The sequence below is a fragment of the Rhyacophila brunnea genome, unplaced genomic scaffold (genome assembly GCF_057557595.1).
Source record: "Rhyacophila brunnea isolate RB1 unplaced genomic scaffold, BYU_Rbru_1.0 scaffold_5, whole genome shotgun sequence".
NCBI lineage: Eukaryota > Metazoa > Arthropoda > Insecta > Trichoptera > Rhyacophilidae > Rhyacophila > Rhyacophila brunnea.
The window spans coordinates 13347772-13374456 of NW_028233170.1; the positions used below are offsets into that span (position 1 = coordinate 13347772).

General features: G+C 30.0%; 1 protein-coding gene across 1 annotated transcript in view; it reads right to left on the minus strand.

Moving 5' to 3' along the window:
* Positions 1–380: 380 nt before the first annotated feature.
* LOC147066059 (neuroligin-1-like) overlaps positions 381–26685 on the minus strand; it is a 124522-nt gene continuing 98217 nt past the window's right edge. Inside the window, exons 8-12 of the mRNA XM_085955716.1 lie at positions 19596–19742; positions 17791–17995; positions 5855–6009; positions 3443–3546; positions 381–929 (exon numbers count right to left, since the gene is read on the minus strand). Coding sequence (XP_085811842.1) covers positions 840–929; positions 3443–3546; positions 5855–6009; positions 17791–17995; positions 19596–19742 — 701 coding nt within the window. The 3' untranslated portion in view covers positions 381–839. The remainder of the gene's footprint in view (positions 930–3442; positions 3547–5854; positions 6010–17790; positions 17996–19595; positions 19743–26685) is intronic.

Consider the following 26685-nt stretch of genomic DNA (forward strand, 5'->3'; position numbering starts at 1 on the left):
CGGCTTAATAAAAGACAAATTCAGTACATTTCTTTTTATTTTGGTCGAATATATGTTGATATCGATTATTAGTTACATTGAATGTTATTTATTTACAAAAGACACTTTGAGAGGGCTTTTATGAAACATGTTATTAGATTTTTTCAGAATTTCAACTACTTAAAGTTTATTTTGAAATGTTTAATGAATTATATAAAAAAACAGATTTCATGTCATCTATAAACTAAAAATTGTCAATATGTAACATTATATAATTTGCATCATATTCAAATGACAGTTCTGGTAAAGACCCTTTCTGTAACAACAACCATATTTATTACTCATTCGATTTAAATGTATTTTTCTTAATATATCTACTTATTAAAAACTGTACATCTATTATGAGACTAATTTTCTCATTATACATATTATCAAAGTCAACCAAAATAATCTTTTAATATTTCAATAAATATTTTTTTAAATTCAAATGTTCTATTTTAGAAATATTATTCTCTTTATACACTTTTGAGGAGTATTTTACTTTTCGAAAAAATCTGTACCATAATGTTCGTGGCTTTCACTTTGACCAAAATTTAAACTGATTTTAAAATATGATGAAAACCCCTTTTACGGCTTTAAAAATTCTCCACTGCCTTTAATCGAAGCACAGGCCGGAAAAGTTCACGACACCACTTTGTTTAAAATTAAAAGGGTAGCAGAAAATTATTTAGTACCCGGGTTTGTTCATTATTTTACTATTTGCGTCATGTTTTTAAAGTGTTTTACGGCGAAATTATGGCGACGAAAATTAGCGCACAGGTGTTGAAAGATCGAATCTTCACCGCTGTTTCCATTGCCACCTACACAGATATCTCTTGAATCTGTACACGCTTCTTGGTGGGGCGGAATGAGCCTCCCTCTTCGCCCACTCCAGAACCCGTCGCCGCCCGCTAGAAACCAAAAATGGACTGTTACTATGCAAACTTGGTAAACATCAATTAAAATTTTGAAAACAAACTCCCAATTATAATAATAAATAATAATAAAGAACATCTTACTATTACAAATTAATATCTAATGAACGGTGGCATTTTTTTTGCTATTGTAATTATTTTCTTATTTTAAATACATTTTATAAAATAACAGACAGACAGACTTTCCGAATACAATTTAATTAATTTAATAAATATTAAAGCTATTAATAAATAATGTAAATCAATATTTTATTTCTAACCATAAAATATATCTTCATCAATATTAAACTAGACTTTGGCAAACTATTTTGATACAAGAATCAATACCGCAAAACTGCCATGAGCTACTATATTATAACAATATTTACAATGTTACATTGAAATAAAAATTAAATATATTTATATTATTGAATGACATTTAACAAAATTAATTTATATATTCATAAACGTAAAATGTACATAAGACATGCCGTAGATCCATGATGTACGAGCTACCCATAACTGTTTAAGCTCATTTATTAGGTTTAATTATAAAAATAACTATATGAACAACTAAATCATTTAATCAGGAGTTAATCTGACGATGTCGTGACAATACACAGGTAATGTTCACATTATGTTTAATTAATCAAAATCTGACAGGCTTTCAGTTACAGTAGGTACAATACTTCACAGACTATTTTTCTATTGGGTTGAATATTGCTTTTAAATAAATTGGCACATTGTACGATCATTGAATTTGTTCATAGGTTGACCAATTAAATCTCTGAAATTAGTAAAGAGCAGTTGTCAGCCAAAGAGAATTAATATCAGGCCAAACTGAACGTGTAACCTGGTAAAATTTTCATTTGTAAGGGCGTCTCTGTGAGCTTAACGAAAATTTTTAAACTTATTGGCTTCTCAACACATACGGTTCATGCATGCGTATAAGATGTCATAAACGCACAGTCTGCATAACCAAGAACGACAAGATGCGCGTGAATGCACACATTTAATACGGTTGCGTTTTACGCATTCGTGCTTTACATGCGTTAAACGCAAAAGAAAAAATAGTGATTTGGGTGAAAGGTTACGAATACCAACATAGATATTTGTGTTTATTCATGTGTACAGTTTTAGTTATATTGATAGTTATTATTTCCGGTGATATCAACTGATAACACCGCATCATTATTATTACCAATTTATCATTCTGTCCACCCGAGTGATGGCTTTATTGATACCGATAAAATATACTTTCAGATTCAATTATCTATGCGGTGTGGATAAATTCTGTGAACTTTCAATATTGACATTAAATTGGTAGGCTGTCGGTATTTTCAAAATAGAATTGAAAATTCTACATTTATAATTAATCATTATGATAAAATATATTTTTTTGCCTTCTATGAATTTTATCCGTTAATGATAATATATTGATATCGAACTATTCAGCTATAATTTTATTTACTATATCAATTCAATAAAATAAACTCCAAAATTTATTTTTATTATTATTAGGTAAGGCAAGTAATTTGTGGGATTACTGCCAAAACTTGGTAAGTCTCGAAACTTTATTATGGAGTAATCGCAATTTGAAAGTTTGGCATGCCCTATGAAATCAGGCATAATACTAATTTCTTTGTGTTTTATATATGGGATGACACATACGCCGTTATTAACTCTAAATACCTACATTATTGACTTACCAACTTATTGTGAGAATATTAGTTACAATGTCAGTTATCCCCATATTCACGAAAAAACAGAACAGACATCAGAATACTGTATAATATTTACTTTAACAAACAAATTAATAATGCAAATGGCGTATGTAATACAAAATGATCTTCAGAACACTCTAATTGATAAAAAACATGTTTTTTATTGGTAAAAAAATATATTAACATCTTCAAATGGATGTTGCAGACTTTGCAATTAATTTTTAGTTTTCACACATTTTTGCCAGAAAAGAGCATGGTTTGACAGTTATTGATCTGAAACATGATAATATTCTACATATATTTAAAAAGAAAAATATTAATAAAAGTGGAGATAACTGACTTTACAAATCAACAAAATGACTTGTATTAAGGATTCGAGTTATATATTTTTACGGTACATATTATTATATACTTACATTTTCACAAAAATCTAGAATATAACATTCTTTATACATATAAAATTTCACAACATAATATCAGATAATTAAAGTAAATTTGTGCGAATTCGATGGATGTAGGTTCAATTCTCGCCAGGCGTCGAATTTTTTTCAAAAATATTTTATAACTATTTCGTTTTATATTATATCAATAACTATACTATATTTATGTCTGTATTTTTCTTGGCAAATTGTAAATATAAACACTATATAGGAAACTAAGATGAAAATATGAATAGTATGGTAAATTCACACAACTGGAATATTTTAACGTCACATTATTACACATTTATTCATTACATCTAGAAAATATAATTTATGGGTATAGAGTTTTTAATCATTTTCTTACTTGGTGTTTTGATGTACATTTCGACCGGTAAGATGGAGGCGGTTCTGGTTTAGTGCATTGCAATTCCTGGACTTCTTCTTCAAATTGTTGACCTTTCTCAAGACCTAATGAATTAAATGTAATGAAAAATTAATAATTCGATACCTACGATGATTAAGTGTTAATGTGTCGACTTATAATGACTCGAATTCGAATTCCAAATCTAACAAAATTCACCCGTTGTTTATCGATGTGAGTTTTGAGTCAAAGTATGGAACTAATAGGTTGATCAAATAGTTTTCATCCATTTTTTCATAAAAATAAAGATCTGCAAATATAACCTCCTCTCTGTGGAGACCCACACTCTCCGTTTAGTATCAAACATGGTAGGTTATATAATAACTTACTTTTTTCATGTATTTTTTTTTAAATAACATATTATATACTAGTGAATGTGTATGTGTAATGGATTGTGTAGGTACGTGATACCTGAGCTAAAAGAAAACTAAGTAATGACAGAACTGAAATGAACACCTTTCTCTTGAGTCTAGACAAAGTTTTTTGATTATCTTGTCAGAGCCTTACGAACTGATTGATTTTTCATATAATTAGTCAATCTTTTTCATCGATGTGATTTCTAGTCTCTCTGCTAGATGAAAAAAGGGCGTAGACAGTGTTTCCATCCTTACTGTAATAATTAATAGTATTTATACATTTTAGGTTTCAGTTAAATTGATGTGATCGTAAAATATCATATTTTTTCGCCAAAACAATACTATTAAAAAAATTTACATATTTTTCATTTTTTATACGATAGTCAATATAAAAAAAACACTGCTCGCAGGTCTAACTTTTACACCAGTGGTGAGATCGACAAATAATATTGTTTTATTACGTCACATAATCTCTTTTATTTTCAACGTACTAAATACCACTGGCAATAGAACAAAAAATCTACTCTGTTACATTATGAAGTAATTTTTATATTAATTAATTTTATGTAAACACAGGGGAACGCGATATTTTTTTAATTTTTGATAAAACATTTTTTATGATAACGTGCAATATCACAGTAGGTACTTATTTATTTTTCTTTGTTAAGTGATAGACAGATTATTCAACCTTACAAATTACTTATATATTTGTTCGCCCTTCTCTATTCATGTCTCTTACTGTTTCTCTCTAACCCTACGAGTCCATCTGCATAGATTACCAAAACCTCTTAATATATTCGATAATAGCATTTAATGGAACCTATATTACATATATTTGCAAATTTAACAATCTTTAATTGATTATTAAATGCTGTCCTTTAAATTAAATATATTTTGTATATAAATTTACTGATATTTTTACGATAACTTCGTAAATAATGTTTTTGTCATTACGTTTTACGTTATGACTTAGAGGAATTTCAATAAAAATTGATTTGTCATCAAATACATTATGTTAATTTTTGCTTTCAGATTATCTTCCAATGGACGATAAAGAGCTACGATTTATGACTTAATTTCAAGGTATTGGAGTGGTAAATAATTACATTTTCAACACCTTACAGAACGTATTAGATCTTATGCTATTTTAAATTACAGTAACAATGACTGGGAGTATGGTTGAACCTTTTACATACTTATAAATAACAAAAATCTGGTTTATATTAGTCATCACATGGGCAGATATTTTCCAAAGCATTGTTCAATGTCGACTTTTGATAAATTATTCAGGTAGTCAGACAAGCCAAAAATCTGCGATTGGTGGTGCGTTTATTGGTTTTTAATCAATGACATTAATATGAACGAAGCATCTGGAAAAAAATGACACTCACTTTCTTGTCGGGTCTGCCGAATGGGATAATCCGTTCTAACGCCATTTACAATAAAGGTGATATTGCTATAAATTTCCGATACTTTTTGTCGTGTCTGCCGAATGGTTCGGTTTGAACAGGTTCGCTCAAATGAACATTAACACTAGAAACACTGTTCTAACGCCATTACAATAAAGGTGATATTGCTTAAATTCCTGATGCGTGATGTCGCGTAATGGAAATTGCGTGACGTCTACCTAAACATGTGCAAATATCGCTATGCGTGAATTTACTTACCAGCTACTGTATTGAGTGCGTTGTCCATTAATAATGTCATTGTTTTTAATTGAACTTTTTTTGACTCAAAACCGGGCGAAACATTGAATTAAAAAATTAAGCAGACTATTTTGGACGATTCGAACACAATAAATTGCCTTACATGCCTTGATAATGAAGTATTAAGTTGGTTGAGAAGTTAAGTTCATTCCAATTACATAATCAAAATATTATTATTGCAGATATTTTATAAATAATGTGTTGTATAAGTTGAGAGCTTTCATTCGAGGCATTCAGTTAAACCGCGTGATATGTTATATGGAATTTGAGGCGATTAAAATCCGCTGACTTACCATCCGATATTGACTGCGCGGAACCATTTCGTTTCGAAGACCCTGGCCCCTTTCCACTGTGACCGCGATGGTAATAAATGGCCACAAAGATGATCATGTTCAGCGCCAGTAAGAAACAACCCACGCCCACCGTCACACCCAGGGCTGCTGTGTAACTAGATACAAAATAAACACATAGTGTTATGTTTAACATCTACAAACAGGCATTGACGTGTTTTTTATCCCCATAGTGAGGGTATTTATATTATAATATTTTAAACATTTATTTAAAACGTTATAACAATTGTTTTGTTTATTTTCACAGAAAATATGAACATTATTACTTTATTAATATCATAATCACCGTAGGCTCTACTACTTAATGTGATTCTTAGCTACCTCCCTGACGCAAAATTCTTCCAATATCTTACATGTATTTCAGATCAACTTCCTCAGTTAGGGGTTTTCAACCTTCGTTTTCCTTTCTATTTTATTAAGAGAGTGCATGTTGAGTTATTTTTCTTTTTCTACCCTTACAACATGGCCTGCCCAATGAAGTTGTCCCACTTTTTTTGTAAGATTATACATTATTATTAAGCATCGTCCTATAGTGTCGTGGGTCCCAGGTTTGAATCCTGAGTCTGGCAAGTACACATATTGTTTTTTAATTTATGTATGAGTCATAGTATGGACCTAATAAGTTGAACAAATGGCTAACATACATTTCCCGTAAAAATTAAATCTGTTAATACAAATATTCACTCTGTGGAGACCCATATGATCTTATTCGGATAGGACAAAAATTTATATAATGCATTATATATAATTCCATTTTTTCAAATTGCTCCAAAAATTTTTTCAACATATTTTATTCAAATATATCCAACTTCTTTCTTGATCAGTGCCACGGACGAGTTAACTCGCGGATTCTATTAAACGTTTTAATTACTGAATAAACTATTTGTGTATATTTTCTAAGAAATGTTTATCATTTCAGTGTGAAAATATTCACGATAAACTCGAGAAACATGTTGGTTTGGTAAGTTTTTACAAATATTTATTATTCTGTTCCTATTTTATATTTTTTAAGGAATTTATTTTATTTCAAAAACAGCTGGCTTACAAATGTCTACCTAGTAAAAATAGACTGGTAGTGATAAGCCCTTAATTCTAATTTATACTTCAGTTTGGATTTAGTATTTTTTTCAATATTCGAGTAGGTATGTACTTATATTCTATTGAAGATATTATGCTTGGGCATTATTCAATGGAGATGAATAGAATGTCATTTTCAATGTCCAATGGAAAGTTTCCCGAATATATTTCAATGCATTACAAAATAAAATTAATTATTCATTAATTACAATAATATTTAATTAAAAAATTAAGTGTATATTACAGGCTAAACTATATTAATATACCTACAACAAACAAATATAAACTATTTTTTTAATTATTATCCTCTTTCATTCTGATAAAGCATGCCACTGAAAGTATCCCACACGAGGACGACATTTTTTTCATAGACTTCGATTATCCATCTAATGGAAAACGGTTTTTTGCGAGCGAATGTTTGTTTACCTTACATAATCTGAGATGAGATTTTTTCTCACATTAAAGGTTGGGGTATTGACTTTGGCTAGAATTTCTTCAATGTTCAAAAACTGTAACGACATAAATGTTCACCGATGCTTGTTTTCAGTTGGATTATTATATTTTTTATATTATTTTAATATCAATTTACGAAAATACAAACATCTTCCATCATTAACGAGTCCACAGAAAAATATTCCAAACATAATATTTTTGACGTGACGTTGTACAAGATCTTAATTAAAATATTATTTTTTTCTGTCACGTTTTTATTTGAATACTTATGCTTCAATCATTTAAATCCTTATTAGATGAAATAAATCTTATTATTAATATCTTACGTGTACAATATATTAATATTTTTCCCTCAGGAACTACTAGTAGGTATTCGCTGTTCAGTGAGACCATTGTCTAATACAGGATTTCCCAAACTTTTTCTGCAATTGAACACTTAGAAAAACCCGGAAATTTTAACGGAACACTTAGTTTATTTTGTAGGTTATTTTATTAGCCCAACTAACGGTTTTGCCAATTTTGGCAACACTGACAAGACTTGTCAGCCGGTTAGTTAAAAACAATATACTCCATCTTTTTCATGCGCACGAAGAAAAGATGGTCTTCCGTCTTTACCTAGACCATGGCCCCCACATCCCGAAGCGGGCCCCCAGGCTAGGATCTTTAGCAAGCCTCCTACTTATCGCTAAGGTTAAAGGCAATGTGACGATCTACAGTTGCATTATACGCTACGATATATGCTACGAGGTAAAATTAAGGGTATTTTTAGCGATTTTTTGTATTTGTAATACACCCACTTTTATGTTGAAATGCACAATTATGGACATGTAAAATATCGATAATAATCAAAAATTGTTAAGTATGGCAAAACCGCATAATATGATATTATTAAATGTTAGTATGTTTGAAAGGAAACAGCGCCGCAGGTGACATTAATGCATGTCTGTGATGTGTGTTTATCTCACTTGGCTGGTCGATCTCTCATGCCAGGCTCACCGTAAGCCCAGACCCCCAGACCCCCCTTGTGGAAGCCACGACCTATTTAAATACTTTACGTCATAAACATCAGTGGAGATTGATCATCAGTCGCCTTTCAATATGAAGTGGATTATTTAATTATTTTAATTTTACTTATTTTACTTCTACCTAGTAGAAGATCTTTACATGTGTTGCAGCATTTATAAAACCTTTCTAAATGGTCGAGGAACACCTATTCAGGTTTGGCGGAACACTCACACGCGAAATATAGTTTGGGAAACCCTGCTCTAATATCTTTCACTCCATATCAGTTATTCGCTTATATCCACCGATCTGTATAATATATCCGTAGATTTATCTGCTTTTATAATGGTAATGTGATCGTGTATATCATATTGGGTAATAAATACTACGCGATCAGTGACTATTTGTTCACAGGTAACATTATTATTATTCAGGACTCGAAATGGATCAGAGCACCATTACGGGTCGTAAAATTGGCAACATTGTTGCTCCGTTTCGTAGAAAAAATAATTTACCGCTTGAGCTAGAATGGCCATTTAATTATAATGTAACACACTTATTTTTATAAAACACACATAAAATTAGATAACTACTATGTTAATATTTTCAGAAAATTAACGAGCGCTCCGGTTCGTAAAATTTTTGATTTCTATAACTGATTATAGTCATCAGTGATTTTCAACTATAATTTTGGAGATCCGGGATTCCGTAAACTATCTTAGAGACTGCAAAAAGTAAAAAAAAATAAACTACTAAAAACCTTTTTGTAGTATATATTATCACAATGTAGTAGAAAATGAATTTATTGCAAACAAGTATATAGCATTCGATACTAATAATATTATGGGGCAGCTTTTTGAGAGACACTTTGTGTATGCAAGTCACTGCCTTCAAATATGCACGCATATTTTATAATTTACCCTTCTCAAGTAATGTGTGTCAGCCTGGTAGGGATTACCCGAGATTTTACAAAATGGTTTAAGGCACCCACCAATCATAAAACTCTATATTGTAATACTGAAATAAGCTATATTGTATATATGGATATTATTTTTAAAAAAAATCACGTATTGTGCCATGCGATACTAGTCCACGATAGTTCTATGTTATGAAAATATGTATATAGTATACTTGAGTTAATTTATTATTTCATAAAAGTTTCTCCATGATAAATTTAAAAGTAAACTGATATGTCAATAAAATCATTTTTTTAATAATAAATGAAAACCATCAAACAGAGCTGGATATTTTTAAAGGATGATATTGAATAGGGTTTTAGCAGCCGTTTTCAAAGAAATTGGCACGTATCGAGAGACTTACAACCATAAAATATAGGATATTTAAGGATTATTATCCACGGTCATCTCACACGTTAAAGTGAGATTACTATATTACACAAGCCAGATACCTAATAACTTAAGAGACTTCTGTCGTGTCTTGGAGCAGGTGAGAAAATAAGGATCGAGAAACCCAAACCAAAGTGATTGGGTTTAACTGCGTAGTACCTGTGGATAATACTGTAAAGGAGATTTTCGGTAGATAAAGGGAAGTAGATTTTTTTATGTGACGGCAAAGAGCCATATTCAATGTTCAAATTCAACTATTATTACGATAATAAACTAAAAGTGTGTGTTTTTTTATAGAGGCATCTATTTCCAAAAACTAATAGACCAACATATCAGCCTGCTAAGTAAAAAATCGGCGTGTGTACTTATGTACGCGCGTTAGATGTTATACTTCTTTGGCGTAACAAAAAAAAAAACTTGCGATAACCTAGATTCTTCGAGTAGCTCTTAATTATCTTGTTAAATTACACACTCAAGAAAAAGGACCGCTTATTGGAATGCCGTTGGTTTATTTCTATACACTTTAACTTATATTAGTAAATTATATAATTATGTATCGTTGTTTTTATTTTTAAAGTAACAACTGCCACTATGACGTTTAATAGTTTGTTTACGTAAGGAATTGCAAATGCTCGACAACGATAAATTCGTTGCCTAGGTAACGGAACAATTCTAAACTATAATATTATACTTTATAATAAATTTGCTGTCTCCTAGGCAACGGAACAATTCTAAACTATTATATTATACAGTATAATCGTCACGATTGGAGTATCATAATGTGGAGTAATGGTAGTGCGTTCGGCTGATAACCGAATAATCAGTGGTTCGAATCCAATCGAGTGCGTTTATTTTTGTGTGAAGAAAAAAAAATATGTGTTACATGTCACACGCCAAAAATACACTCTGATCTGATTTTCCAAACGCGCCTAAAGAAGTATAACTTCAAAAACAGTGTTTTTGTTTTGGTGAAATGAGAACCCAAGTTGTAAACTACCCTTTCTCTTATATTATGTAATTTAATTGTTTTGACATAATCTCTAAATAGATAGTGTATGTTAAAAGATTATGTGAAGACGATCTAATAATTGTACATAATATAAGAGAAACGGTAGACTAAAACTTGGGTTATCATTCTACTAAAACCAAAAACACTCACTTTTTACCTAGCAGGGCAGCATAGTATGCACATATTAGTATGGTCAAAATTTTATTAAAAAAATATATCTTATAATATATGAATATCATTATAAGTGTCAATTTACTGTATTTATAATAATTTATATTATCTTCCGAAATCCGCCAAATTCATACATAAAAAAAATTTAATCTTCATAACTTATAGAAATCGATTAAATAAAATGATACACATATAATATTGTAGTAATTTTATTGTGTCCAATTTTATTTTACGTAATTATATTCATTGCTTAAATGTAAGAATATTATTTCAACGTGAAAATACAATTTGATGGAAAAATAAACCCACATTATAACCAACTATTTACGTTTGAAATACAAAAATACCATATAGGTATATCGAATTGTGGACTTATCAGTATTTGGAAACAGATTCTTTAAATAACTTATTCTAAGATCACATTCGTGCGTTCCATTTAATGAGCAAAGATGTATCTCAGCTTAGAAACTTTTAATTATCTGTGATCTTATTACGTAACTTTTTGTAAACTCGTTTACGTATGTTTATTATTATTGTCGCACACAATGCTATAAATTATTATTACTTTTTTTTATGTTTGCAAATGTTTTATGCGTATTCATGCCTGTGGACTGTTTAATCAAATGATATTAAGGTAGATGTTATGAATAGTGAACAAAAAATGTAGCAACCGAAAACACAAGCAAAACATTACGCGAAGGGATGTAAAAAATAGGATGAAAGCGTGCACTGAATATTCTAATCAGGTTTTATCAGCTTTTTTAAGGGAGACATTTTATAGCAACAGAAACAAAACGAAGTTGCGCTTAGAATACACTCGAGATTTTTCACCTGCGATCATCCAAACCATTGTAAATTTATCAAAATGAGACTTTTATGCTAATAAGGACAAAAGTTTCCTGCGACAACAAAGCCTTGGCAAACAGGTTCAAAATACCCGAGAGAAAATTTACAAAACGTTTAAAATAAGTCTCATAGAAAATAACTTGTAAATATATATTTTGTTGAATCGCAATATCAAACCAGTTTTTTTACAATAATCAGTTGATATTAAGGGCGGATGTGCTCAGCGTGGGTCAAAATGGAGATTTTTCTATTTTCAAAGCATGATCCTGGACATACCTTAAATGTTGTAGATAATGTATTTGTATAATTTTGAAGCCTTATTATCCTTTATATTTATTTTAAACATTTGATGACTGCATAAAGTATTTCTATTACATAAAATAGTATTCTTTTAAACCTCTTGCTCTAATGTTTTAGAATATAGTCATATTTCGGTACATAACTGTGCAGTGGTGTTAAATTTTTTTTCGTTTATTAATTTTTAAACGCATTTATAAAACTATTAGTATAATTTATGACGAGATAATTTTAATAAAATATTTACGATAAAAAATTATATTGATAATCTCTGTGATCCCAAATTTGACAAGAATTAGGCATTTTATTATTCAAAAAATGGACAAGATAAACACATTTGAAGATAATTCTAAAGATACTCATTATAAGCTTTGTCTTTGACCATTCAAGTGTGATAAACATCTTATGAATAATGATCTTTATAATAATTATTGACCTAAGAATAAGGTAGTGATTTTTTGAAATACGCTATTTCTTTTGGCATTCCCCAGTGGTTAAGCTACAACATACGGCCGTAGCCATAAATTGACAAACTATAATTGAAGTAGGAAGTAAAATGATGTTAAAATGATGTTAACGCGCGTGTTTGAACATGGACCGTTTAAAAAAAAAAGATTTTTTTTTCGGTTAGGTTAAACCGTTAGGTTATATAAAAATACTTTATGCAGTCATCAAATGTTAAAAATAAATATAAAGGATAATAAGGCTTTAAAATTATATAAATAAATTATCTACAACGTTTAAAGTATGTCCAGGATCATGCTTTGAAAATAGAACAAAAGCTCCATTTTGACCTACGCTGAGCATGTCTCCCCTTAATAATATACTCGGTTGGGAAAAAGAGTATCTACTAGCGATTGCAATTTTAGCTTTTGATTTTTAATCTCGGGCTTGTATGGTTGATATGACAATGCATTTTTTTTTTCAATTTTATGTGAGATGGGAGATTTTTTCTGAGCTTCCTAATTTGTTATAATAAAATAATTATTTTTTTATTAAACATACTTTTTTACTTCACAAAAACATTTATTTTTATCAAAAAATATATAAAATTGAATCCCGGAATTCCAAAATTTTCTTCGTTTCCCAAGATTTGGTTTACAAACCAAAATTATTATGTTATTTTCAATTGTTATCTACTATATAAAAATCAATATTTGTTTGTTTGTTTGTATTTTATGCGCTGCCATACCGTTCATCCGATTGCGATAAAACTTTGTAAACTTATTTGCTTGCACTTGCACAGAGGTTATAGGATATATTATCTTATATATAAAAATGAATGTCTGTCTGTCTGTCCCGTATGCGTTCCTATACCATTCATCCGATTGCGATGGTTCTTACAATACTCTCTAAACTGCTTACTAAATTATTGCATTACGTATTAGCTATCGGCTTTTGTATTTTTAATCAAAGTATTAAATAAACTTAAGGCCATGCATTAGTTGAGGCACGGTCTAAAAAGATCGTTGCTAGGCGATGTGCGGATTGCGGGTCGCGGGTGAAAAAGACGCCTGTCAAACGAAATATTATTTCTCATATAAATCCAACATACGTCCATTTTATGTTCTGTTTATTATTCTATTAGTAACAATAATAATATATTCATTGACATGTTTTCTTTTTAAAGTAAATGGGTAAAGTTTTTAGTCATCTTTACACGATTTTAGAATTAATTGGCCCGTCGCCATCACGCAGCAAAGTGACGTGTGTCTCACTTCACGTTCTCTCAATGAATGCGAAGCAAGTACAACATTTTGTCGCGCGTACAGTTGAAAGTTATTTGGCGTTTCACTGATGCGTCACCTTAATCACTAACCGATATCGAGATTGCTTCAAGATTTTTATTATAACGTACTTGAATTTTCCAATTACTATAATTTTACATTCCTAAATCTTGTGAACTATTCGTTTAATTAAAAAATAGCTAATTACATTATTTATTAGTAATAGTCCTTTATTATTTAGATATCTAAAATATAAAAATCATTATTTGTTTGTTTGTTTGTCTGTTCGTATTTTATGCGCTGCCATACCATTCATCCGATTGCGATAAAGTTTGTCAACTTATTGTTTGCACTTGCGCAAAGAGTATAGATTATATCTTGTATATAAAAATGAATGTCTGTATGTCTGTTTGTCTGTTTGTCTGTCTGTCTGTCCCATATGCGTTCCTATTCCATTCATCCGATTGCGATGAAAATTTGGTGAGTTGTTGTGTTAACACCCGCGAAGGTTTCTGAATTAGAAAAACCATGTTCATCTTCTTCTTCATTCTATGTTCTTTTATTCGTATGGTTCCTGTACTATTTATCCGATTGTGATGAAACTTTCGTCAGTTGTTGTGCGTACGGGTGTTTATTATGTCTAAATTAGAAAAATCATCTTCTTCTTCTTCATTTTATCTTATTTTATCCGTATGGTTCCTATACCACTCATACGATTGCGATGAAACCTTGGTAACACCCGCAAAGGTTTCTGAATTAGTACAACCATCTTCTTTTTCTTCATTCTATCTTCTTTTATTCGTATGGTTCCTATACCATTCATTCGATTGCAATGAAACTTTCATCAGTTGTTATGCCTACACCCGCAAAGGTTTCTGAATTAGTACAACGATCTCCTTCTTATTCTTCTTCTTCTTCTAGTCTATCTTCTTCTATTCGTATACGTTCCTATACCATTCATCCGATTGCAATGAAATTTTGATCAAGTGTTGTGCTCACGCCCGCAAAGGTTTCTGAATTGGTACAATTATTTCTTCTTCTTCTATTCTATCTTCTTCTATTCGTATACGTTCCTATACCATTCATCCGATTGCAATGAAATTTTGATCAAGTATTTTGCTCACGCCCGCAAAGGTTTCTGAATTGGTACAATTATTTCTGCTTCTTCTATTCACATGCGTTCTTATACCATTCATACGATTGCGATGAAATTTTGGTCAGTTACTATGTGCACGCCCGCAAAAGTTTCTAAATTAGTACAACCACCTTCTTCTTCTTCTTCTTCTTCTATTCGTATGCGTTCATATACCATTCATTTGATTGCAATGAAACTTTGGTGAGTTGGTGTGCGCACGCCCACGAAGGTTTCTAAATTAGTATTATTTAAAATACAAAGTTTGTTGTTTGTTTGCTCCATCTAATTTTGAATTTTTTACTACATATTAATACTATCAAAAACGTTTGCATATTTTGGATTCGATTTTAATTTAGTATTTTTTTGTTTGACCTTTACCCATATTAGAATTATTTTCATATTGCAAAAAGATAATTACTTATTATTATTTTTTGAATATCTAAGATAAATTTATCCACAAAGCGACCCTGTGCGAAGCCGGGTATTTCAGCTTGTATTATATAAAATATAAGACAAGTATACTTTTTAAAAATATGATGTAAGAAAAATACAAAATATTGTTGTTAACTATTTTTATTTACGGCAACATTTTATTTCATTAACATTTCCACATTTAAAAAGTACCGCGACCTTTATATTGTGTAATACTTACGACAGTATTGGTTAGTTACATATGATTTTGACTAGAGAAAGTATAAGTAATGCCAATACGTAATCCGCTCGTCTAAGGAGGATTATTTATGTTAACTCAACTCTGATCGGTATTGTTAATTATTATTTTGCATGGTATTTGCTTAGAAATTTACCTTTTCCTCAAGCCAGCATCCTCTACAGTAGCATTTATCAGGGAATTCAAAAATAAGGAAAATGAGTTACTTTCTGAGTATGGATGAAGAAAGTACGGGTGTGGAAAATATGGGAATAATTTAAACACGTAATAAAGAATTTATTATTTTCAATGTGTCTTATATCATAATATCATAATTTTTCACGTAAACGAAACGCCAATTCTATATCGGTAATATTTGAAGACATTCAAAAGGCTTAGGATTTCTTACGTCATAAACAAAAACCGCCTTCAAAGTCTTGGTCAATAGCGACTTAATTTTGCATGCTCTGCTACGTGGCCTGTATCTTTCTGTTTACTGAGATACAAGTTTTGTATGCATTATGTGATGACGGGTAGTACACATTGGTTAACCAATTTTCTTTCAGATACAACTTGACGTCAGTACTGTCACTTTAAGATAAATTTCTCCAGCCTAGAGAGTATACAATTGTGTAGGTATACAAAACATTAAATTACAGTTATATTTTTTCATTTTATTATTGATTGTATTAATTTTGTTAAATAATAATAGGTACTTGATAATTTTTAAAAACCTACTGAAACATCCATCAGTCTTTACGAATACTTACTAATAATTACGCGGTATTTTAAATTCCGTCTATAAATGACTACCATCCTGTAAAATTTAATTTACGGTATTAACAATATTACTACCTAACACAATGTATAAACATATTACATATCATATAGCCAGTATCAGGAGTCATTTATTTTTTAATTGGCATATCATTTCAGTGGCTAATAATTGGGGTGCTAAGGATTCAAAGATAACAAGTGCACGAATAACAAAACTGAGTAAATTGATGTCAAATTTATATTTATGCGATTTTAAATATTACATGACATGAGGCGTCTAATTCCAAAAAGCGTTAAGTCCACATTTGTTCAAAATTGAGAAGAAAAAACGCACATATTCTTTGTATAATTTTACACAAAATGTTTTGATCTATAAATTCCAAAACGCGACATAACCCTACGAAAAAAAATACTGTTACTCTCGATTTATTACAAAAAGCGCGTGTCCGTGTTTCATATTATTTAAAGCTTGGTTGATTTCACGCGTGCTTAAGTCAACCAATAAGGGAACTTTCAATATTGAAAAAAGCGTCTCCCATGCTGTAGCATCTGGTAAACTCATGACAGTGCCACGGAAATATTTTCTTTATGCGGAGTAAATAAAAAAGTGAGGTACAAATAGCGCTACGTCCAATTTTATTTTGCCTATATTTATTACATTTAAGAGTTTATCGGCTGAAATAAATTTCCATTTGGTTCTAATTTTGACATAGAATACAACGGAAAAAATAATCTCACGTTAAAACAAATAATTGAAGCTTGAAACATAAAAACGTTGTTTCCCGAAAATATTGAATTTTGGACTTGTCGCTTTTTGTAATTACACGCCTCACATGTATTGATGTATTATTCCCATATTATTATCCATATATTTTTTAATACTGATATTTCTTTATTTCTATTGATATATAGAGAAAAGTACAAGGAAAGCAAAAATATTCAGATTTCATGTATTGATGTGAAAATAATAGCACCATCTTATACAGAAAAATCCACCGATTGTAATCCAATGTTGGAACCAAAGAGCCATCATAAAAATTAATTACTCATTTGAATACTGTTTCACGTATAAATACGTATGTATGAGACGATGTAAAAACTACTCCTACCTTTTTTCATTTTATGTCACTTATGCATGTTTAATCCTTAGTCCTTCAACTATTAAATAATTATTTAAAAATATTTAATAAAAATTTATTTTTGCTTACAAGACGTAAATTTAATTAAGTTTTATAATTGTTTACAGCTCATGATAGCGAAGTGTATGTCAATATTATTTGGTAAAGAGGCTTTATAACTTTGTTAATTTCAAAGTTAACTTAACAAAATTTTAATGTTTTTAACGCTAAAGTGTCATTACGATATCAGTGTCAAAAAATAATTGGCATACCTGTAGAAGTGTTTGTTGGCAAGCCGTTGAAAAAGATCTTCGTCGTTCTCCACCGGAAGCGTCGTATCTGAATCAATCTCGTCTTCATCACTCTCACCTAACTCCTCGACGGACGGTTCGCACTCTGTTGACTCACCTCTATCACCTACCAGACCCATTTCGGCCCGTGTAAACATCAACGTGTACGATTCGGGACGGACGGGGCCTGTTATAAATGAAAACAACATAATGTAATATTATGATATTATAACCATTTGGTACTTTACAGAAAATCCACCTAAAACAATTAAATTATATCGTTGTTTCACCTTCGAAACCGATTAAAATGTTCATAAAGTGAAGCATATATTTTAAAAAACCAAAGTCAAAATCTTATAAAAAATATTACAATATAATATTCTCTGTGTAATTTCATCCAATGTGTAATAAATTCAAAAATTCAAAAAGCCATTTAAAAACCTATCGACTAACCAAATCTATTAATTAAAATGATACCAATTTGATTTTGCTAATATGAATTATGGCAATAAAGTATGTATTGGCTAAAAACGTCGTTATTTAACATTACGATAATATAATCAATGAAAAACTTATTTTAAAATGTAACTCAAAAACGTCCTTTACCACAAATTTTTAATAGTGATCTTATGACTTTCTAAAATAGAAATTAAAAATAATATTTTCGCGCCAAAAAAAAATAGAAATAATTCAGCACACCATTTTTCAAAAGCAGCTTTGTGGGTGTCAAGCTAATTTGTCATGAAATTTGTTTGAATAAAATCGACGATGTGGTTTTTTGCGTTTTTTCATCGACTATAAAAATATAAAAAAAAAATTCATATTTTTAAAAACTACAATATATTCCGGAATTGCTTTAAGAAAGTATATTGAAGTTTTAAGATGCAGTTTTTTATCTCTCCTGTAAAGTTTTGCAAACACCGCCGGGCTTGAAGGCGAAATGACGATATTTAAAACAGTGTCAATATCAGAACCTACATAATATAGTGTAGTTTGACAAGTAAAGTAGCTATCAACTATAAAACTTATGTGTGAAATTTGTAATAACTGTATTATCCTGAATATGTTCTTCTAAAATTATATCGTTATTCTTTCTCACACCGATAGTGCTGAATCATGATTATGAATCATTATTTAATAGTTGCGAAGGGTGACTTTTGGAAAGAGGAAAGCTGTGGAGATCAGAGAAAAAGATCACACTTGTCAGGTAACTTAAGGGAAATAAGAAGATAATACTTACGATATTACTACTGATGAATAGGTGCACACTAATGACAACGACACACTGGTCATAGATTTCACCGCTGAATTTGTCAAATTATTTAAATCACTTACGGCAGTAGAATTTCACAAAGACTTTTCTTTAGCAAACAATACGCATCGCCAACAAAAAAGTTTGTTTAATTTGGGTGGTTTCTAGGGAAGGCAAAGCAGAGGAAGAGCGTCTGCGCGCTGGAGCGACCAAGTGAAAGAGCTGACTGGGGGCACCATCCACTCTGTCCTGAGAGAAGCGGAAGATCGAGAAGGATGGAAAGTCTTGGTCGCTCAAAAGATGGTTAAATTCAAATGTGGTCATGATCCTCAGCCATGAGTGTACGACCAAGAAGAAGATTATTTTAGAAAAAAATAGCATGAAAAAACCTCAAAAATTTACAAAATTCTTGAACCAAGTAGGATTTAATTCGGAGAAATCGTGATGTAATTTATGAATGGAATTAATAATAATAATTGCTGCTATGTATTACAGCTACGTAAAAATTTTATATAGTATTTATGACTATAATTACCTGTATAGAAATGAGGATCTCTTTCTCTGAAGTGGTGGTGACGCATAGAAACATCAGTGGCTCCTGGCTGGTGAAGTTGAGGAATTAGGTTGAGCCACAGAGCCATTTTGTGACCACGGTAGTGTGTCTTCACTTTAGGTTTGGCACCTAAAGAAGAAATAAATATCTTGATACTTTTGTATAGACACTATTTTTTTCCAGAATATACTTCAATAATTACAGTGAAACATAAATTAGAAGAAAGATTGTCCCATACTAATCCCAAAATACCATATGAAGTTAATATTAGATTGAAGTTAGTCTCGTACAAGTTGAAAATCTAAAAACTGGTTGCATGAAATATAAAAAAGACGACTTAAAATGGTTTATTTAAATAACTATGATTAATGCTTACAATATTATTTATTTCAAGCCTGATAAAGGATTATTATATGGGAGCCTGTTCCATTTTTAACATCTATACACAATAAAGCCATTCTTTATATTTTCCGATCGAGTAACGAAATTTAATACGGTGTCCAATTATTGATCATTCACCCTCAACAAATTTTCCGTTCACTAAAAATGCTTCAAACAATAAAAAATACCTTCTACCATATATAAATAGTAACTTATAAAAAATTGAATCCAAAATATTTAAAATGTATTCACATGGCATAACTTCGTAATTTATTGACCCACGTAGAGTAATAAAATAATAAATTATTATTGAATTAATTCTTTTTATAACCGGAGTTTTTTATTCCGGATATTTGGGATTAGTATTCTTAATCTTAATCCGAGTTTGATCTAATTTTTATTAAAGTCAGCAAGATGCGAACTTGTCGCACCGTGAGTGTAAAACCAAGGCATCTGCAAATTTTTCAATTTCGAGATTAAATGGAAAACAACTGCAAAAGTCGTGAACTTGGTGATGTGAAAGTGAAGTAACTGAAAGAACATGCAATATAATGTAGATATAAACCAAATATTATGGTTTTTTTAGAAACTCTATCTGTCCTAACAAAAAGAAGACTTCAAACCCTAATATCTCCAAAATATGTCTTGGTTTTACACTGGTTTTACACTCACGATGCGTGTGATCTAAGATATTCTAGTATCAATGGTCATCCAATTATGGTAACTGTGGATGGACTAATTAGTTAGTATAGCCTCAATAAAATAATGAATTAACAAGTAAACAACTATATGCAGGTACTGCGTTTATTTCAGGAAAATATGTACAAAATTTTATTTTTAAAACCAAAAACAGAAGAATATAAAGCAAAATTAATAAAATATTTAAATGGGATCGACGCAATAGTAAACACGGCATCAATATATATCTCTCTTCAAAAACCACGTAAAAATAAATAAAACCAAAAAGTCACGAAGTTGAAATGTAGTCATATCGGAAAGAAAAGAAGAAAATTATGTAGAACAAAAATATGAAGAAGACCGTCTCAATTCCGGGATCCCGAGATGGGTGAAAATGGTATTTTTTACAATTCCTTTATTCAGTTAGTATATTTACTGAGATGTGTAGGTAGACGATGAACAAATATATATTAGTGACATTTTTTTATTAAGATTGAGCAGGGAAGGAGTTGTATAGTAGGTATATTAAAATAAGTTGCCGGCCAAAAATACTGAACGAAATAAATAAGTATTAGACTTGATTCGTGACTTTTAGAAACATATGCAAACAGTGCCAAATCTTATATTATTTTGTCTTCTCGGTTTTATAAGAAGAGAAAAAAAGCCAAAATAATCAGAACCGTGTTTGAAACTTGAAAAGGGAAACGGGACTGATAAACGACTTTTGTTGCATTTTTCATTTTGTGAATATTATATTTTTAATGAACACTGTTACTTTTCGTAAGTTTATATTTAAAATAATTACAAGATAAAAAGAACTTTTTATATACAAGGTTTTTAAATTTTCTTTTGAATCATATAAACTTGACTTGACTAGCATAAACGATCAAAAAAAAATGTACTTTATAGAAATATAGAATACTGAAATGTCATTTTGACATTTCATATTGATTTCTATAGTAACGCACGTATATATTAATAATTTAATAATAATAATAGTGTTTTACTTGTTACGGCTTTCTTCCGAAATAACTCGTCATACAAAACAGAATTAACTGAAAATGAATTCAATTAAAAGTAATAAAATAATGCATTGGCATCGTGTTCTGATATATTCTAAAAGTTTCAAATGTTTAGCTAGTCGGGAAGTTAGTTCAAAATCGATTGCAAAATTTTTACTGGATACATAACTACCGGACAAATAAGAATACGACCTAATAAAAACGTTGTAATAAAAAACTGAAAAATAAAGAATACAATATTTTCCATTCCAGAGACCAGATCCCAGAAGTTGGTATTATCGTACAAATTGAATATTGCATACCCTAATATTGACATTTTTTTAATACCTATTATACATTTACGATAATTATTTCTTGTACATACAATTAGTATTCAGCGAGTCCCACATTTTCAATTACATTACTAGACAAGTGGGCATAATTTAAAATTATCAATTATAAATAGATCTTTTTTAACCGTGTCAAAATAGTTACTTACATAAAATTATTTATTGAACATATATAATTTAAAAACACTTTTGAGAAATATATAACCAATATAAAAAACTTTTTGAAAAATATCGACAACAAGAAGTATTCGAATCTGCGTCTCTCGGGAATTGCGCCAGTATGTTATTTATAGGTATCTTATCTAATTGTGACTAATTATAACTAATGGTTCGTACAATACTCTCTGAACTGCTTACTAAATTGCGTTACGTATTGGCTATCGATTTTTGTATTATAAATCAAAGTATTAAGGGGGGACGTGCGCCGCGTAGGTAAAAATGGAGATTTTATGCTATTTTCAAAGCATGATCCTGGACATTTCTTAAACGTTGTAGGTAATCTATTTATATAGATTTGAAGCTTTATTGTCATTTATATTTATTTGAAACATTTGATGACTGCATAAAGTATTTTTATTACATAAAATAGTATTCTTTTAAACCTCTCGCTCTAATGTTTTAGAATATAGCCATATTTCGGTACATCCATGTGCAGTGGTGTTAATATTTTTTAGGTTTATTAATTTTTAAACGCATTTACAAAACTCTTAGTAAAAATAACGTTAACATTATATAGTGACATATTTACGATAAAAATTATATTTTATAATCTTTGTGATCCCAAATTTGACAAGAATTAGGCATTTTATTATTCTAAAATGGGCAAGATTTAAACATTCAAAGATAATTCTAAAGATACAAATTATAAGCTATGTTTTTGAGCATTCAAATTTAATAAACATTCTACGAATAATGTTTGCATTATAATAATTATTGACCTAAGAATAAGTTAGTATTTTTTTGAAATACGCCATTTCTATTGGCATTTCCCAGTGGCTAAGCTACAACATACGGACGTAGCCATAAATTTACAAACGATAAATGAAGTAGGGAGTAAGATCATGTTAACGCGCGTGTTTGAACATGTACCTAACCGAAAAAAATATATATTTTTTAAAACGGTACATGTTCAATCACGCGCGTTACCATGATCTTACTTGGATTTTCCAATTATTTTAACTTTACATTCCTTAATCTTGTAAATTATTCGTTGAATAAAAAATAGATAATTACATTATTTATTTTTTTCTTTTAATTAATGAAATAGTTCTTTTTTATTTACATATTCATTATAATTTTTGAATTTGTGATTTGAAAATATATCGCTATAAGGGAAAATATCGTTCATGTATTTTATATAATAATATATACTTTCATTTTTCAATGCTTTCATCAAATTTCATAATAATTATATTAAATTCTCTCCTGATATTAACGCACGACTCTTTTATGACAAAATCAACGTTCTGATTAAATAAATTTATGCTCCCAATATGTGAATATAATTAAAATCATAAATTTTCTGCACATGTTTATAACATGACATTAATCTTTTGCTGTAAATGATTCGGATACATTTAATAACCTCTCAATTGATTTATAAAGCGGGTATACTATGACACAAAGTTTCATAAATATAAAATTAATAATTTATTATAGCACTGAAAGACCAATAAATATTCACGAATATGCAATGCAATTTTAATTACTGAACAAAATCATTATCCAAATTTTATGAATTCAATATATATATATATAAGTACGTTCAGTAAGTATTTTAAGCTAAAATAATATTTATAGGTAGTGATTCTAATATAATTACAATAATTAGGTTTTTAATAGACGTATGCCATAGTTGTTTCGTGGCAGTTCATTTTGAAAATATTATTCCAAATACTAGATGAATGTTTGTCATATTTTAGAGGCTACTAAATTAGTTACAAAGAAAACTCTAAATAAATACCGTCAAATAACGATACCTAAAATTATAATAGTTAGCAATGTAAATAATTTCGACTCATCGTTTTAATAATGAAAATATTACGGGGGTAAATCGGTTTAGTCCAAGTGCTGGGTGGATTTGAGTATACGGTTACATTTAAATTGTACTTATTACATTTCACTGTACCACAAGTTGCTGTAAGCTATTATTGATTTCGATAGTTTGTATTACATATTTTGTTGGTGTTTTTGGTACAAGTCGGTTTATAGGAAGCCAGGCTGGATCTGCGCCAATTTTCATTGCCAATTTTGACAAAATTCATGAATTCAAGAATGAAAACCTAACCTAACCTAACATAACCTAACCTAAAAAAATATCTAATATATCGTTTTTTTTAATTTGTTTGCCGCTGGCTTCCTGTAAACTCAAAAAAAAACCGCGTTTTATTTAGAAATGAATTTTATCTCAGTACTAAACGACCAAAAGAGATTGGAGGGTCTTTAATATATGACCATATATCACCGATTCAACATTTCACAGCAAACATACGGCAAACTGCATACGCACAAATTTCCGGACACGGAGTATACACAATATGGGGGAGGCAGATTGTTTTATGATTCTACCTGAGACGATAGTATACACAAAAATTCATGATGTCAACCATGGTAGAGGTTGTGGATCCCATTCCTCATAGATATAACTTAGTACTTCAAGCGCACAGTATGTACGCAAAAATTCATGGTTCTAACCCTGGAAGTACTCGTAGATTGCCTTTTTCACCCTTTTTACTTGGTATTTGAAAGACACTAATTGCTCGCTTCACTTTCATATGGATACTATTATATTGATATCATTATTATTCTTCCTTTTTGTCAGGATTACATGACTGAAAATTGTCACTGATTTGGCCATCAAAAACTAGCATTAGTACGTTGCGGAGGTATCGCTATCGCCACTTCCGAGACTGGCATCATGACAGATAGACGAATCACAAAAAATACTACATCTTTCAAAGTCTCTATATTCACATACACATAACTTCCGGTCTTGTTTTGTATTATGGTATGTTAACAACTTACAGTTTTCCTGATTATGTTCTCATAATAATATACAGATTCGGAGTGAATACAGTGACTTGGTAAAAAATAAAGAACTATTAAAGTAAAATTTCGTCAAATTTCTACAAGTATCAAAGTAACGAAAGTACAAAAACCTTATTTTCTCAAAGTGTATGACAAGTCTAGGTAACTTCTTGGAACGTTTCATAAATTTGCATAAATTATCAAAGTGGAGAAAATGTCAGTCATACTGAAGGTCCTGAGATGTTTATAACTACAGCGATAAAAACGAGTTTACTCGAAAATTATATAAATGCAGTCCTTCCATTACCAAGATTAATTTTAACAGGGTTGTGCAACTAAGATACTTTTACGCAACTATAGTCAACATCACCAAAATTGGCGAGCGTAAATATTATTTAAAAATCTTTTAATTATTGTGAATTGTGATTATTTTGTATTTCAACACGAACTAAAAGTTTTGTCATTTTGATTTACTAACTATGTAACTTCATTTAATTGATTATGAACCAACAGTGGTTCTCTTATTTTCTGATTTTTTAAAAATATTTTAATTGTAAGTGGTTTTTAATGTACACTTTTTATACGGTTGTATAGTGGTTGTTTATTATATACTAGAAACAACTACCAGGTGGCAGCGCCACCTATCAAAATTGTTCTCGATGTCTTCAATAATACTTTCTTATATAAAAAACAAACCATTTTTTGGTAAAAATATTTATTGCTAAAGAACGCATCAATTTGAATACAATATTGGTTAGTAGGTATATATTTCGATGAAGCCAGTGTATTTTACGTAAGTTTCATTGGTATTGTCTCATATTTTTTTATAAAAATAACGAAAATTAAATACAATACAATGAATGGACCAAGAGCGTGAGAGCAAAATGCAAATAAGTAACTAAACGATTTGGAACAGTGCGCATGTGAGGGAGAACGTTGGTGTTTCATTGATGCGATTATACAACAAAGACGCAACATCTTTAGCATACAAATTTACATCTGTCAGAGCTGGCACACAGTATGTCCGTGTGTCAGACAGATAAATCAAGACAAATATAAAATGTATTTACTTCTTTACCGCCGAGAATTTAATAACTATTTAATTACCACATTTAAATAACATGCTAATTATATCAAATGTCCTACTAATGAGGACACAAACGCTGTGCCGTCAGCGCTGAATGTAGTAAAAATTTATCGTTTAGTTAATAACACATATTTTATTTTTTTAAGTGGCTATTATTAATAAAGCTAATAATAGTGTTTGCATGAGTATGCAATATTGAAACTTCCTAGACTAGTATCATATTTACATAATCTCATACGTTTTAAATAATTTACATGCATAAAGAGGTATTTGAAGTCTCTAGATTCTAGTATCTTAATTGTTTAATTACCAGTATTCGATATTTTGAATATTGTTTATGTTATTTTGTTCTTTTATAGATATTTCATAAGATTTTGGAAATCGATTTCATAATCATTTTGCCTAAGCAGTGTTTCAAGAGTACATCCTTATTTTTTTAGTATTGGGCAATCATTAATAATACACCATGCTAAATAGTTCGCGTATAGTGAAAAGTTGCATCAATCATCTTAGAACAATTATATAACCGATCAAAAACTCATGAAAAT